The sequence below is a fragment of the Numida meleagris genome, chromosome 1, assembly GCF_002078875.1.
Source record: "Numida meleagris isolate 19003 breed g44 Domestic line chromosome 1, NumMel1.0, whole genome shotgun sequence".
NCBI classification, from domain to species: Eukaryota; Metazoa; Chordata; class Aves; order Galliformes; family Numididae; genus Numida; species Numida meleagris.
In genome coordinates this window covers 77,767,937-77,784,578 of record NC_034409.1, presented here as the reverse complement: position 1 = coordinate 77,784,578, position 16,642 = coordinate 77,767,937, and the positions used below count along the sequence as shown (strand labels likewise).

The 16,642-nt window shown below is 40.2% G+C and overlaps 1 protein-coding gene across 1 annotated transcript; it reads right to left on the bottom strand.

The window, feature by feature from the left end:
• RABL3 (RAB, member of RAS oncogene family like 3) lies at positions 2,480-16,620 on the bottom strand. Its single transcript, XM_021397407.1, has 8 exons — positions 16,463-16,620; positions 16,097-16,188; positions 14,955-15,084; positions 11,921-12,035; positions 10,315-10,465; positions 8,675-8,746; positions 7,587-7,625; positions 2,480-4,998 (listed from the first exon to the last, which is right to left on the bottom strand). Exons 1-8 carry the CDS (start codon positions 16,506-16,508, stop codon positions 4,933-4,935), a joined length of 711 nt encoding a protein of 236 aa, XP_021253082.1. The 5' UTR covers positions 16,509-16,620; the 3' UTR covers positions 2,480-4,932.

Here is a 16,642-nt window from a genome sequence, read left to right as displayed (position 1 = left end):
AAAACTAGCGTACTAAGCTGTAGACATGCTCAGCCCTATAAAGGAATCAAAGAATCCGGCATCCTCTTAAGGAAAGTAAGACAGGAACAAGAGTTCTAATGGGAAGAGCTGGCTAACAAAAGAAAGGGAAATATAGAAGGATTAAGCTCTCTTTGCTGAAAAGCAGAAGCAGTTTTTCTCCTGGTAAAGCCTGTCACCTCCTTATCAACTGAGAAATGATGACTCAAGCACAGACTTCACCATACCTCACTGAAAAATCTATTGACTGCAGGCTCTGGCACAGCAGTTCGTATCTCATTTGTGATAGACGGAGCATATTGAAGCTGCCTCTGCAAATATTATTGTTATTATCAATAATGAAAATTGGTATTAAAGTTGCCCCAAAACCCCATTACTGGATAGGTTCAACATAAATAAAGCCAGTGGCACCTTTTCTAAAGACTGCTGTAGAGCAGCCAATCCCGTTATTTGCTACTAAGCCAGAAACACATACATTCTGAAGAATTTAAGGTTACTTAACATATCGGTTTCCTGTATTTCTGTTCGGAAATCAAGAAGGCAGTTCTGAGGATTTTCCTTATTTAGGACATATTCATGCTTCTATGCCCTCAGTGAAGAAGGTAGACATAAACCAACCAGAAAGTTCTGCCAAGCCCTTTGGGAAGAAGGGAGGCTCTGTGCTCATTTGCTATACCTCACACCCGTGTGTGCACTGAAGTCTTACACACCTTGAAATACATGCATGAACCGTCTTCCCTGACACTTTGCACTAAGCATTAGGTATAGAGCATCTGGGAATGTGTTTCTGAGAACATAGATGGAGGAGCTCCATTTTAGACAAAAGGGGTAAAAGTAATGTGTGTGCCTGTGACAGACATCAGGGAGGGAGACAGGAGAGGGAGAGAACAGGAGAGACAGAGGCAGGGAGAGATGTAGTGGGGGAGACAAAAGACAAAAAAACAGAGACAGAAAGCAAGTGAGACAACAAGAAAGACATCAAGGTGGAAAGAAACAGAGAAAGGTGGGGGGAAGAGGGAGCACAAAAAGAGTGGGGAGACAGAGTGGTCAGACAGGGAAAGAAATCGGGGACCAAGAAAGGGAACTGGAGGGACAGAGAAAAGACAGACAGTAGGCTCACACAAGGCATGAGGAGGGGAAGGCAGAGAAATGGAAGTTGAAACACAGGAGGAGTCAAGTGCAGCACAGAGAAAGTGCCTGGTGCCACAGCCTCAAGCTTGGAGCTGCAGTGTCTTGTCGGCAGCTGAAAAAGGTGAGGGGCAAACAGCAGTGAAACGGATTTGGGTTTCTCATTGTGATTTCTGAAGTGGACCTATCACTTCTCTTAAAAATAAATGCAACTTCATCAGCTCTACTGCACAGCGCCTTGTCCTAAAGGGAAAAAAATACACATAATTGTGGCAACCTGCTGACATTTAAATAGATCAGAATCTTAATCTAGACTGGAGATCTATTTGCATTAAAATAACTAAGATGTTAGACTCGCACCACTGTGTTAACACAGGCACAAGATGATCTAGCTAGTCACTCTTGCTTGTGATAAATAAAAACCAACCAAAACCAAACAGGGTTGGGCTGCATAATGAACATTTAGGAGAAAGATGAACACAGCTTTTCTCTAGTGATTATTTAAAACTGATGTTCAACCAGTTTAAGAGAGGGAGAAAGCAGAAGCATGGAAAAGATGAGACAGTGAGTAAGGGTGAAATCAATGGAAAAAAGAGCTGGGATGGTCATCCCTCACCTGGATACACACTACACATATTCAGCAGGCCAACGGTGCCTGCTTGAGTTTATGCCAATTCCTATGGTTTGTCTAATTTGTTATTCACTACCCATTCTGCCACTGTATTGCATTTAGGAGAAGAGAAGCTACTGTAACAAAGCAAAATAGTATGGAGTTATTTAAAGAGAGCTGAAGTGTATGCTAGCTATGCAAATGCAGAAACCACAAAATAGGGATACTGCAATTATCCTAACCCCAAGCATGGGAAAACTATGACATTTCAGGATTATATTTAAGCATAGCTAGAATATGCTAACATCTTTAGCTCAGCCCTGATGAAATGCTACAAGAAAAGTGGGTAAAAATACTTGGAAAAAAAACCCCACATACATAAGTATTTTATAAAACAATCTATTCTAATTGAGGACCACAAATACTAAAGTGCTGCAATCACGGCCAGATGGGTCTGCAGTCATTCCTCAGGACTGCTGACAGAGAACAGCGCAGAAACGTAGCCTTTGCCTTTTAGAATTATAATCACATGTCAGCTGTCTAAAGGATTTCTTCGCATTAAAACTAACCATATCAAAGTTATGGCAGTATTTATGGCCAGACAGAGTTGAGGGTGGTGCTAATGGAATAAATATTTTGACAACACAAAGAGCTTGGAAAAACTTTGATCCTGATTTTCTTCAAATTAAACATCCAGACTAATTTTTTTTTGTTAAAAAAAAGTAAACTCTTTAATTCCCAGTGTATTTGATAAACCATGTGATACAATTTGATAAACAGATACATCAAAGCCATGCCTCCACTTAGTAGATGAGATAGTGAGACCGTCCATGAAGTCACTCGTCAGACAATGCAGCAAGTCAATTCAATAGTAAATGGAAATAACCTGGCACGGACAATAAATATTTGGGAGAAAAATGAACACAGCTTTTTCTGATGACAATTTAAAACTAGTGTTATATGGCTCACAGGTAGATGAGTGAGCCCAGAGGAGCATAGCTGGGCCTGCAGTGAGAGCTCTGCCCTCAAGCCAACTTCAATCTGCTAACCTTGCACTGCTTGTCCACATACTCCACTCTTTTCAGTACCGTTCCCTTTATCTTCTCTTCTACTGTCCTAAAAGCATCTACTTCTAATCTGCTCCAACATCTTGACTGTCATAGCCTTCAGTTCCACTGAGGCACAAATCCTATGCATTCTCTTCCGTTCCTGGAGTATGAATTGATGACTTTGTTTCTTCTTTAGGGAGCCTGAGGAGCAAAATGCTCAAACACAGCTGAGCTGGAACTAGGACTTCCCTACAGCATGCTAGACAATGATCTTTTTTTTGATTAATTGAAGAGGGCTACTTTGGAAAGCTGCTTCTTACAAATCAAAGACCTGTGCAACTGTTGTTTCATGCAGCATTTTCAGTAGAATGTCCTTCCTTACTCTGCAACACTTCCAATTCTCTTGAAGAAGCCATCGAGTGAAGGAAAAAATACTCCTTACTGGCTTTCTTGTCCTACTCTGCAGCTCCTTGGTAACAGGAGGGACTCCAGTTCTGATTACCGTAAGACAGCATCTGACCTTGAGAAAACAATTCTAGCTTTCACTGTCAAGGGAGCAGAATCAGATACTGGTGCTGTCCTGATCTGCATAGCTCAGACATGAATTATCTGCTATGAATATTTCGGTACCTTATTTTTCCTGCTCATAAACTAAGCATAAACTAATAACCTATTTTATACGTGCATCTGAAAACTTAATGCACTCACGTTTGCAAATTTCCAATTTCTGAAAATGGCCTGAGGAAAAGTATTCATATTTTTAATAAGCTTGACGGGTATACCTAGCTGTCATTTTTGTGCCTGATTAGCAGCAATAGGCAGCTTTCCATTTATTTCCAGGCAGCTGCTAGAGAAGAGCTGCAGGCAGATGTAATCTGGAGACTGCAGAACTCAGCTCACTGTCAATTTCATACCAGTATTTTACTTTCTTCTACCTCCATTTATTACCAATCTGTATTTATATCTAACTCCAGCTCTTAGTTAGCCTTTGCCAGAGGCTTAACCATTAGCAGTGACTATGAGAGAGGAGAGAAAAGCAAAAGGAAACAATAAACTGCCACGAATCAGGCTCTCACCACTTCACATAATTCTGGGGAGGTGAGAAACTCTGCAAAGCTTGGGCTATTTGCAAAGCCAACAACTCTGAGAGCAGATGAGGCCAATACCCTTTCCACGTCCTTAGCACTAAATGTGAAAAGGAAACATCACAGAACTTCCTTTATAGTCATACCCGGTCTCTTCTTTTTCAGGGCTTTGTACCTCTTTTACATTTCTATCTATTTTAACACTGGATGTTCTTATATTTCACATTTTCTGAATTCTCTAAGCTCTCAGATTCAGTAAGACCATGCCACATTTGTTCCATATAGCACTGTATAAAGCTTTACTTTTTCCATCATCTTTCAAGACGTTGCCTTTTAATATAAAGAACAAGAACACTCAATTACGAAAAGACAAACAGAAGTATCTAATTTACTTTGTCATCTCTAAAGTAAGCAATTTTAATTTAAGCAGCAGAATTTGTTTTCCACTTGTGATTTTTTTAGGCTTCAAATCCTTTTTCATCTTTCACCTATTGTTTTTATCCCTTTTCAATATGGCTGAATAGCGTGTTCCAGGTGAAACAACACCACACATTTAATGATAGCATTCTGTTATCTTCCAGACCACCCCTTACTCATTCTTACATTTTGCTCACTTGTTTTGTTCATTTTACTGTAAATGAGAAGCCCATTCAGTATCATCTTTCTGTTAGAGGTAACATGAATGTAATTCATTGCAAAGACTATCCATAAGTTTCCTAAATGGAAAAAAAGATGTCAAATATACGTGCTGTGCATGATAGTTCACCACTGTGGTGTGGGAGGCACTGAATTTATTGCACACTTTCCCCAAATGTTCCCATATCTCCAGGCAATCTTAAGAAGGACTTTAGGTTTCAAATTAGGTTTCTGGAAATTCTTCCTAAAGTCTTTTCTGGCAAAAGTAGCTTCAGCAGTCTACCTGGCCAAAGCATAATTTCATTTTATTCTGCTTGACATAAGAATTATTGTCTTTAAGCATCCGGTGGGAATGAGAATGTTGTCAGAAACTTGTAGAAGTCATCTTCTATTTCTCTTTCAGTGTTCAATCATAATGAAGGCTCTTCAGTGTTCCTCCTCCAAATCTCTTTCTTTCTGAGAAGCCAGGAATCTAGAGACAGAAAAGATAATTCATTAGAATCAGCAGGAGTTCCCTCTCACCCATACTCACGTGCCTCTTACCGCCCCGACTGCAACAATGTCTTCCTCTTCCACACTGTCCCCAGAATCAGGACTAAAACGCTTCAGACTAGTGCTAGAGGAGCACCATCAATTGAACAAGATGTCAAACTATAGTATGGATCTTTTGTCCTGTAGAGCTCCTTTAGGAGCCTTTAGGCTTTTTTGGCAAGGTGTACAGTGAATCTTGAACCACTTAATTAGAGATTCCCAAGTCCATATTTTCCCCCAGATTCAAATGCATTAAAAAATTTATCCTCCATTCATTCTTAAAACTATAAAATATTATTACCACATTCTATTAAACAACTGTTGACACTTAATGCCTCTAACCTGAGACAGCAGCATTTTACTTGTAGTACAGCTGAAAGTACAGTTTTAACAATTGGTGAAAGCTTTGAGAAAACCATCAGAATAGAAAAAGCTGCAATAATACAAAGAATTAGCACCCTTTATTTTTGCAGACTATCTGCATATACTGGTTGCACCATGATGATGAGTACTTACAAAAAAAATCTACTGAAAACCATCAAAAGCTTATCTGGTTTAATGGTATTTCAAACATTTGCAATGCAGTGCAGCCACGAATCCCCCCAAAGAAAGAGATACACTGCTCTTTAATACTGCATTAGACGGCTGGCATATTGGTGACTCTTAAAACTGTGTGACTATGATTCAGAATAACTTGAATCTCTAACTCCACATAAGCAGAAACAGCAGAATCAGTAAACATCCATATTCTCATAGGATATACAGAATATTAAAATGGAAGGTGTCAGCCAAGCATTACAGATCGTGCTAGGACAATAAAGGCGTTTATGGTTGATATGGGAAGAGAATGTAATTCACAATACGAAGTAGACTGCATAGGTTATGTAATTCACTGGTAAATGGAGACAGCCAAAGAGCTTACCCAAAATAAAAATCCGCTACAGAAACACAAGTGAAATTTAGTCAGGCCTACCTAAGACTTAAACAGACAGGTATTCATTCAAGAATTATTTTGTTCAAGCCTGAAAAACAATAATCCCTGAGAGAAACCCCGTAGTTTTACACAGAAGTTCATCTAATCCAAACTGCTTTGGGAATTCAGAAAAGAAAAATGCTGTCATTATAACTCAAAAGTAGAAAGACACCATAGCTAAAAACTTAACTGCTTTAGCATTTTCTATATTAAAGCCAATTAATTAAGAGTAACAATTATTTGTTTACATAAGATCTGATTGAAGCCCAGCTACAAGCAATTTGAAACTTATTATTCTTTTCATCATGAAGAATTCTATAACAAAAGTACAATCAGAACAAAAGGGATTGAAGGAACCCGTCGTAGAAAACCCAGAAAGATATTCACAAGATTCACATTAAATAGCTCATTTCAAATAGTAACATTATGAGTTTATATTGAAGTCTTCCATTCAAATTTGGATTTTGCCTTTAAATATAACTGTCCGCAGCTTAAGATCTGTTTTAAGCTTTTGAGCTGTTGTCAGTAAGGCAAATGAGAGTAGTAATCAGCAGGCTGTAATCTTCGCCATGAGACCATATAGAAAATAATCTCTGGCTAGCTACTAGAAACGATCAAATAAGAAAATAAAAGTCTTACACCATGTAACAAACAGCACACAATCAGATTTCTGCATTAAGCTATTATTCCCATGAAAGGGAATTTCTCTAGAATGTGAGTAGGAGTGGAGAGGGGAGAATAAAAGGGAAACTTGCAGAACTGAAACAGGAAAAAAAGCAAATTTATTTCTATTATGCATAAGAACATAACGCTCACATAAGGTAAGCATTTTATAATTCCGGATTCACTTTTTTTCCACTCTCCCTAAGGGACTTCCAGCTCAGCTACACTTAGTGATACATTTCACAGTATTTCTGTGATGGTATTCACCATAATTTGCAAGCACCTCACTGACACGATCAGTAGAACTTCATTGCTACCTGCATGTTAGACAACACATGAGAAAACAGGGGCAATAGAAAGTTGAAGTGACTTGCCTGTCAAAGAGTGTCATTTTACTTGTTCTTTACCAACTGTACTGGAAACAGTTTATATAACCATTTAGGAATTAATTACAGTACGGTATCATACTGCCGTTTTTTTTCTGCAGTTCCACTGGTTTTATGAAAACTATCTGTTCAAAATATAAAATGCTAGCTCCATCTGTGCAAAAAAGCCCTTTCATTGACCTTCAAGACAGCATCTCTGGCCCAAACTTGCAAGCCAGCAGCCTGAAGCTGAGAGATTTGAAAGAGATCCTGTTAGCCCAATTTACCTCAACTATGTTAGCATACTTAGTTTACTGCTCATCACATTACAGACAAACATTCCAGCTGACAGAAGTCAGATATTTCTCCACCTATTCAAAGCAGGTGTGCTCCCACAGATATAAAAACTCAACTACTGGCATAAATGAGCATTTAAGTCACGTGAAGCCCGTGTTTTAAAAAAGGTCTCTATCAGCAGTTCATGACATTGGGAGAAACAAAATAAAAAAGTAGGAAAAAATTACCAACCTGATTACCATCTCTTAAGAAATATCTCTTCTCTATGACCTGGAAAAAACAGAGAAATGATCATAGCAGGCACAATATATGCATAACCTCAAATCTCAACCAATACTTCACACGTCAGCCCTGAAACTCGTGGCTAACTGGGGAGAGATCTGAACCCAAGCCCTGTGCTCCAGGCCTACATCTTTAATTGCAATACTCTGTTACGCACTGAAGGAGTTGCCACCTTCAGTAACTCCTGGTAAGGCTCCTCAACTTCTGTACACCAAATGAAAGAAGCCCTCTTTTAGTAATGGAGGGATTGGTGTCTCCTTACTGCATCAGAGCTGATGTTATTCTCATCCCTATCTGCAGGTGCATCGGTTTTGCTGCAAAAGCTCATTCTGCACGTGTCCAGTGGGCATTAGGTGAGGCTTGACAGGAGGTAGTCTTACTTGCTCTCTGAGAATGATACACAAACTGTCCATGCTGAAGGGCATCTATGGATCCAGCATCACCAGTCCGAGAATCAAAAAGTAATTAGTATCATTTTGTACAACCTGCCCTCTCCTCCAAAGAAAATTCAGGCCAAATTTTCTTTCTGAAGAATGATCTGTTACGGGACATGATCTGTTTCACTATGATCTCCTTGTCCAGGGGATGAAAAGTGTCTTAAGCCAGAGCAATCCTGTCATTTTCACAGTAGGTCTTGATGCTCTCTAGTTCAGGAAAGAAAAGTAAGGTGCTAAATTTCTTCATTCCTGAAATTGGATTTAACTAGGAGAAATAGAGCTAACCATCATCTTGTAACTCTTCACATTACCCTAGCTCACTGCAAACTCTCTGGTCTGCCAAATGATTTCAAAAGTGTATGCAGTGTTTTTGCACAGTTGTGAGTTTTTCTTCATTACTCCATACGGATCAAAAGTCAAATTTTCAAGTTGATCAGAGATCTCCAAGATAAGACTAGTCTTTGGCTTGCCCATACCTCGCTTGAGTTGATTCAAACTCAAAAAGCACAATGTGAAAGGAATAGCTAACTGTTTTCCTTGCTCAAATCACAGTGGTCAATACACAGAGCAGTAAAACCTAGTTTAATTGACTTGACTTACCTTATCAAAAAATCTGCTTAGTTTGACAGCATTGGATGAGCCTGCAGCCAAGTAACGAGGATTGGTGCAATCCTAGAACACATAAAAGTCAACAAACAAAGCACAAGAAAATCAGTGCAATGAAGACATACATATGGAAATTACCATAACATTTTTCCCCACACGTGCACATACAATCAATGAAGGAAAACAGTCTATCTGCTATTATTTCAGCTCCAAAGTCATTTGAGAGAAAAAAGTGATTTGTAAATAAATGTCATCAAATGGATTGAGAAGGAACAATAAAAAAAAAACCTTTAGTGTTTTAAGTTTAGCTAAACAAAAAAAGTTGGGAATGAGAGGTTTGAAGGCAAAATAAATTGCTCAAGACAAGCAGCAGTCAAGTGATTTCAGAGGTGCAGTATCAGGAGATGATCCAGAAATAATCCTAGGCAGGTATTATGCAAGGTATTAGCCTGACCTGTAGACCAAAACCGTTTTCTCATGAAAGATGTGGAAGTGGCAGCTTTCCTTAGTACTGCCCTTCATCTTAATCTCTGCCTGAAGGGTAGGCTCCTCACACTAGAGGCAAAGCCACTTCTATACTGTGAAGTAATCAGATAAATCTGACCTATGTTCTCCATATCTACCTTCTGTCACCAGCTATGAAGCCAGCTAATAATTTGTACTGGCTATATGAGACTGTGAGTGTGCATAGTCATTTACACAGCACACTGATATTTTTAAACATAGTAATGTTTTGTCTGGAATAGAGTTTATTTTTTCTTCATAAAAACATAACACTTCATAGTGCTATGGTTTGGATTTGAAAACAGTACTGATAACACATCAATGTTTTAGCTATTGCTGAACAGCGCTTATATAGCATTAAGGCCTTTTCTGCAACGAGCAAGTTGGAGTGGGAAAGGAGCTGGGAGGAGACACAGCCAAGACAACCGACTCCAACCAACCAAAGGAATATCCCATACCACAAGGCATCATGCTCAGCCATAACACCTTTGGGAAAGGAGAAGGCAAGTGGAGACACTACGATTAATGGTGTTTGTCTTCCCAAGTAACTGCTACATAGGCATGATAAAGCCCTGCTTTGCTGGAAGTGGCTAAGCATCTGCCTGCTGAGGGAATTAGCAAATGAATTCCTTTTTTGCTTTGCTTGCACAGTTTCCAGTTGTACGTCAAACTGTCATTACTTCAACCCACGAGTTTTCTCAGAGAAATGAGTTTTCTCAGAGAATCCTTCTGATTCTCTTCCCCATCCTATGGGGTGAGAGTCAGTGAGCAGCTGTGTGTCACTTAACTGCCTGCTGGGGTTAACACACTACACATATGTATCCATGTCCAGAATGGTCTTGATGTTTCATTCAAAGACATTTTGTGTCAGAACTAAGGAGAGGGAAGAGAAAACTTAACTCCCAGCCACCAATTCCAAGATAAGCAGCTTTATCTAACCCCTCTATCTTTCTACAGTGAAACAAAGACCATCATTTCATCCCATAAAGGTGACAGCTAATCAAAATGTGCATGACTCCTGCACTACTGAGAAAATCTCTAGAATTGCAATTTTTCTAACAAGTTTTACTTAACAGCAAATCAGAATCTCTGCCATATAAAAGAAAAACACTGGTGACAAGGATACTAACCAAATTTATCTCTTCAGCATTGAAATCTTCAGCCAAGAAAGCTGTCCTAGTCAAAACTTCATTACGTTTAGTTTCTGGGATCTGATCCAGCTTAGTTCCTATTACCAGCAGCGGAATCTGGTTATCAGCAAACTGTTCACGGTCATAGTCACTGAAGGAAACAAATATAATCCTGAATGGAGTAATGGTCAACTGAGGAAGCATACGGCCACCATGAGACTCCCCGTTCCTTTCAAATAAGAGTAATTTACAAACATTATTTATCTAAGTGAGAACATGACGTATCTGTAAATTAAGGCTTTGGCATCTAAGACCCTACACAGAAACTGAAAGAAAAAAGAAACCAGGTGATTGGATTTCTTCTCTGCATAGATGACCTGCAGGCCACAAGAAATGCTAGATAATTTATACAAGCAAGAAAGAAACAGGAATTTCATTCAGTATTATACCAAGCACATACAGCCATCAGAGACAAAGAATGGAGCCAGCATCTCTGAACATCCAAAGTTCCTAAATTTTTAAGGCAGGACAATGAGATCAATCACAACTATGAAACGTTATCCCTTTCCACTTTAGATCAAAATGGCTGCAATAACACTGCTGATGTGTCAAGTTACTAACTTCTACATTCACGTAAACATAGCTACTACAACCTGAATTCCGGCAAGCTTTGATTCAGGTATGAATCATGATCAAAGATAGTCTTTATAAAATAAATGATATAGTAATTAAACATCATTACAAATCCATACTCCAAGCATTGCCCTTAGGATACCTGCCAGTTATACCTAAGACAAGCTTTCTATAAAGTAATTTTATGAGTAATAGCAACAACTTGATCAAGTAATTGGCAGGGGCTGGGCATCTGTCCCTGAAGTGAAGCTTTAGAGAAATTTTAAGTTTACTTAAATGCAAATCCTCCTCTCCTTCTCCCATGTTCCTACAGAAGTACCTGCATACCAGCACAGGCAAATAAACACTGGATTCTACCCACAAAAAGCTGTCCTTTACTATTGCTTCCCTACTCATGTGTGTGGTTTATCAGTGACTCGAAAACCTCTTTGATTATGTGTATAACACAAGCACAGAGATAGAAGAGGACATACTTGGCAAGATGTTGGAAAGCTAATTATTATCATGTTCTTTACATGGAGTTCTTTAAGCTCTTTTTCAGTTACACTCCAGAAATGACTCCCATCCACCAAAAAGTGAGCTTACTTGGTCTGGGTGCATTCAGGGGAAGCCCTTCCAAATAGAGTCATGCCATCCCATGACACTTACTGTTCAAGGGATTTGCAACTCTTGATGTATCAGGGACACACTCACACAGAAGCCTCAGGCAAATGAAGGGCACAGTAAACATCTCTTCCCTTAAAGCAAGGTCTCTGCTATGCAGTTGGGGAATCTATTGATAGAATGGCCTGATCAGCAGCACAAAACAAAAAGAACAGTGATTTTCTTTGGTACACTCTCATTTTTTTTATTTCTGCCTTACAAGTCTAGCCACATCTAACTTTGTGTGGTTTTCACACTTGGGGATGAACAAAGACTCCCGTAACAGCTTGGAATTAATGTGACTTAACAGTTCGCGTACGTTTTCACTCACCCATTTGTCACAAGAACTCCTGTTGGAGCAACATCTCTGTTGAGTGCTTCCAAAGACCAGCGATATAAATTCTGGGATGATTTCTTGTTGGTTAAGTCATGCACTAGAATTATCCCTAAAGTGAAAGAGTAGGCAGCAAGATGCTATTTAATGACACGTCTTTTTCTTATCTTCACAAAATGACATCTGCAGATTCCCAGATATCTGACAATCAGGGAAGGGAAGTATAACCAGTTCAGTTACAGTAAATAAGAAAAACAGAAAATATTGTAATGCAGCAGTTGTTTTTTTTTTGTTTTGTTTTTTTTTTTTTAAGTTGCTTATCAGGAATTAGATAAGAACTAAAAGAAAAATCTCACAAAAAAAAAGGGAAAAGAACAGCCACCTCAGGATTTAATCTGCAAGTGGCTTGCAGGCATTCTCTGATTCTGCTTTGTCTAGTCTTAAGGATACTGAAACTGTATGGCTGCAGCAGAGAAATCATCCTTTCTCTGCTTTGCCTAATTAGTAAACATAACCATTTTTTGGTCACACCAGCTGAGAAGTCTAAAGGCTGCTTCTTTGTTCTGAAGGGTATTCAAGAACTGATGCCAAGTACCTGGGGAGGTAACCACAAGAGAAACAGACCCACAGACTTTCACAGTCCACTAAATGGCTAGTAGAAATATGAATGAATATGATTTCATGTATTTAAGCTTCCAGCACTTTTCATTACCATCAGCTTTCACAATATAAAATCAGAGAGGAAAATTGCCAGCCAAACTTCTTAGCGGTGCTATTAACAGACACCCACTTCTGATAACCATAGCTCCTAACTCCGTTACCAATTCCTGCTAGCAAATTTCTTCTATTTATTCACACCTTCTGAAACCTGTGGAATGTTCCCACTTCCTCCAGACTTCAAACCGTAATTAATTCAAGGACCAAGTGGCATCATATTCTTATCAGGATTTTTTTTAAACACACTTCACAGCCTATAGGTGTAGAAAACTAGTCATTTAATCTTTCACCTTAATTCCGAAAGATGCCACCCACTGTACATACTAAGAACAAACACATTCTCCAGCACCTCACATTACTGCGCACAGAAACTCACTGCTGTGTGATTTCCCATCATCTCACAACCACATCCTTATTCCAAAGCATTTATCTTAGTAATAGCATGGAAAGACAACTCAATTGCTTGCCTATCTCTAGGGTAGGGAGAAAAAGCATGACACAGCGTAACTTGGCCTATGGCAGCAGATTCACAGGCAATGCTGCACAGTCTGTGAGAAATACGCTCCATCTCCAGACACTCTTCCCTAGTTGTATTTTTGATAGGTCGGTTCCCTTCTCTGCTTCACTGAAAGCCTACAGGGATAGCTGTGCCAGCATTAAAGACAACATCAAAAAAAGAGCAGGTAGGACCAATGACCACTCAAGGAAACATTCCTCCCATACAAAGGTCTGCAAACCACAGCCTTGCTGCCTGTTCACTGTCCTTAGACTACCACAATCCACACACCAGATGCAGGGACAACAAAGCAGAGAAACCGAGGTCAACTCAAGAGTAAACTGTATAAGCCTCAAAGCACTCAGGTCTCCCTGAAAGCCCACAATGGCGTTGCCGCAACCAAACATCAACTGTCTTTTGAAGTCAGGTATTTCCAATCGCCGCAAGCCCAGCAAGGCCAAGCAGTCAGGCAGAAGGAACGCATTAATCTTCTCACATTTGGTGAGAAGCAATTTGTGAGACAAGCTCTAACAAAGGAATTTATTTAATGAAAAAAAACCAAAAACCACAACAGAGCCAAGGCTAACTACCAAAGCCAACAGTTTTCATATGCAAGCTGACTAATTATATCATTTGGGCAGTGGAGATAAATAGCTCTATTTTAGTAACTTCATCAATTATAACACAGATACATAACTTTGACATTTCATCTCCTAATGTGCTGTTCTAGGATATTTCCAAGTCTGACCTATACAGGCTGGCATACTGCAAATTTGGTGTTAAAAAGAATTCCATTTTTTTTTCATGTACAATAGAGGCCTAGTTTGAGGCCCTTGCTCTGAGGGCACAACTCAAATCAAATCTTATTTAGAGAGCTCCGGTTAACAATACGAGCAAGAGATACCTTCATACAGTTATCCTCCTGGGAAGGGGAAAGAAATAACTAGTTAATCACAGAGCAAAAATTGCTTACTGTATAGCTTAAAACATTATTGAAGGTTCTCAAATGATGAGGAACAAGAAATGAGATTCAGAAGCAGATGTTAATCAGGTATATATCTATTTTCAGCGAACTATCCTTGGATGCCAAAAAAGTAATAACTGAAATGCAATCTCTTATTTGCTACCTTAGTGATACAGATGAACCACCAGACCTTTAAGTCAGTATCTCAAGGGAACAGATGCCATCCTTTCAAATGGCATGAAATGTAACTTTCCACCAACAGCAAGCTGCAAGATTCAACTACTAAAAATCACTCGGCAAATTAAATGAGCAGAAGGCAAGATGGTTATCAGAATATTGCAATTTTATGGGAGAAGAGTTCAAGTTTGTCATTGTGGGATATAACCATCAAAGTTCATACCATAAATTCAAGTTCATATTGTATAAATTCAAATAATTATTTCCGTACTGTAGGTTTTGGAACTAGACAGACAAGAAAATATCAATTGTATTTCTGCAAGTAAAACAGGCCTGGAGAGGTGAAGGCAGCCTTTTATGTCTGCATGTCTAGTTGGAAAGGACATCACTGCAACTTGACTGACTCCTCTTTGCACTAGCTGCACAAGACTGAAGGGGAAGGCTGATGAAGCTTATTTGCACAGGTTTGCCTAAAATAGCTTTCCAGTTCAAAATTGAAGCCATAAAATTCTAAGAATGGTATCGTTTTTTTTTTTTTTTTCCTTTACAAATATGCTGGAATCAGAAAAGAGAATGGGACAGCACTCAGCTAGTCTTAAAGGAGTCATCCTCCAGAACCAAGAGAGAGCTCTTAACAGAAACAGCAACAAAAAGAGATTGATACCAAGCAAACTTACCATTCAGTGAGTTATAAAATACTGCTCTTGTGCTTTTCACACTAGTGGCACTACCCACTGAACCTCCAACATCCCACAGCTCAATATAGTAAGTCTTCTCTTCTGGAGTCCCTTCTTTGTAGTCATGGATCTAATGGAAAATTAACATCATACATAACCACAGCATCAGCCTGTGGGCATTAATCCATACAATACAGCTGAAAGGACTACTGCACGTGGATAGAAATTTGCAAATCTTAACACTGACAGCATTTCAAATCTCTCAAGTGGAAAGGGACTGGCTGGGCTGAGTCAGGCAGTGGACAGGGGATATTGGAGATCTTTTTCACATAAGATGGAGTTTGGTGAATCAGCAGGAAGCATTCTGTCAACCAAATATTACCAAACCTTATGCCTCATCGTGCGTTTAGAAATAGCATTGTTGCTAAAGCAGATGTAAAGATGCAGTCATGACTTCTTGTGCTAGGACCACAAGATTAAAACACTGACACACTGGGTTCCAACTGACCACATCTTTTTCCTCTCCAAATTCTTGCCAACATCTCAACTGAATGAATCAATCAATAATTTTTGTTTTATTCTGCAGTGAAACAGAATTTCTGCGTTTCCTTCCCCAAATTTTGGAAACATATTTTGGGATTCTCAGAGATGAAACTCACAGACAGTAAAGCAGGATCAGTCCTAAATGATGGCACAGAACTTCAAGGAAAACACAGGAAACACTAATAAAAAGATGAAAGCGTTTATCGCTGTGCTATGAAGATTGCACATAGGGTTGAAAAGAAGTCAGTGAATAACCTCATCCTCTGCAGTGAGCAGGAAGTGAGGGATCACACTGAATACCCTCAAGTTCAGGGCGAGAGGGAGTGGCCTTAAGTTGCACCAGGGGAGGTTTGGGTTGGCTATTAGGAAAAACATCTTCTCTGAAAGAGTGGTGAGGCACTGGCACAGGCTGCCCAGGGAGGTGGTGGAGTCACCGTCCCTTGGAGGCATTCAAGAACTGTGTAGACGTGTCACTGAGGGACATGGTTAGTGGTTGAACTAGATCATCTTACTGTTTTTTCTTTCCAGCCTTAGTGATTCTGTGCTTCTATAATAAGGTATCAGTTTTTCCCCAGTACACTTGGCTGCCTGGCACCTACTCGCACATCCACCGAGCAGCCCACTGTCCAGGACGGGTTTCCCAGCACCTGATTGTGGCACAGGAGGTGCACGAGCGAAGACTTTCCGACACCTGCAAAAGCACACAGAGGACAACGCCAGTCAGCTGGGCAACCGCAGGACAAAGGGGCTGACGGGGGCCGGGGCAATGCGCCCCAGGACAGCGGTTACGGCCAACGCTCGAGACCCAACGGTAGGGTCTCGGGGGGACCCTTCCAGTCAGGCAGCGGCTCATTGCGCATGCGCCTCGGCTGCGGGTGGGGGGCACGGGAGGGGAGGGGGCGCCCCCGCCCCTCGCTGTGCGCGCGCGCATCGCGCTAGGGGAGCGGATGGGGGCACGCACTCACCGGAGTCGCCCAACACCAGCACCTTGACCCTATCCAGAGCCGCCATCTTAAATCTACCTAGCAACAACTCCCGCGCGTACGGCCTTCTCGCGGTACGCTCAAGCGATTCGCTGGCTGCTCGAGCAAGCCGCGCGGCGCTCGCTTTCTATTGGCATAGCTCCCACCTGGGCGGGACCATCT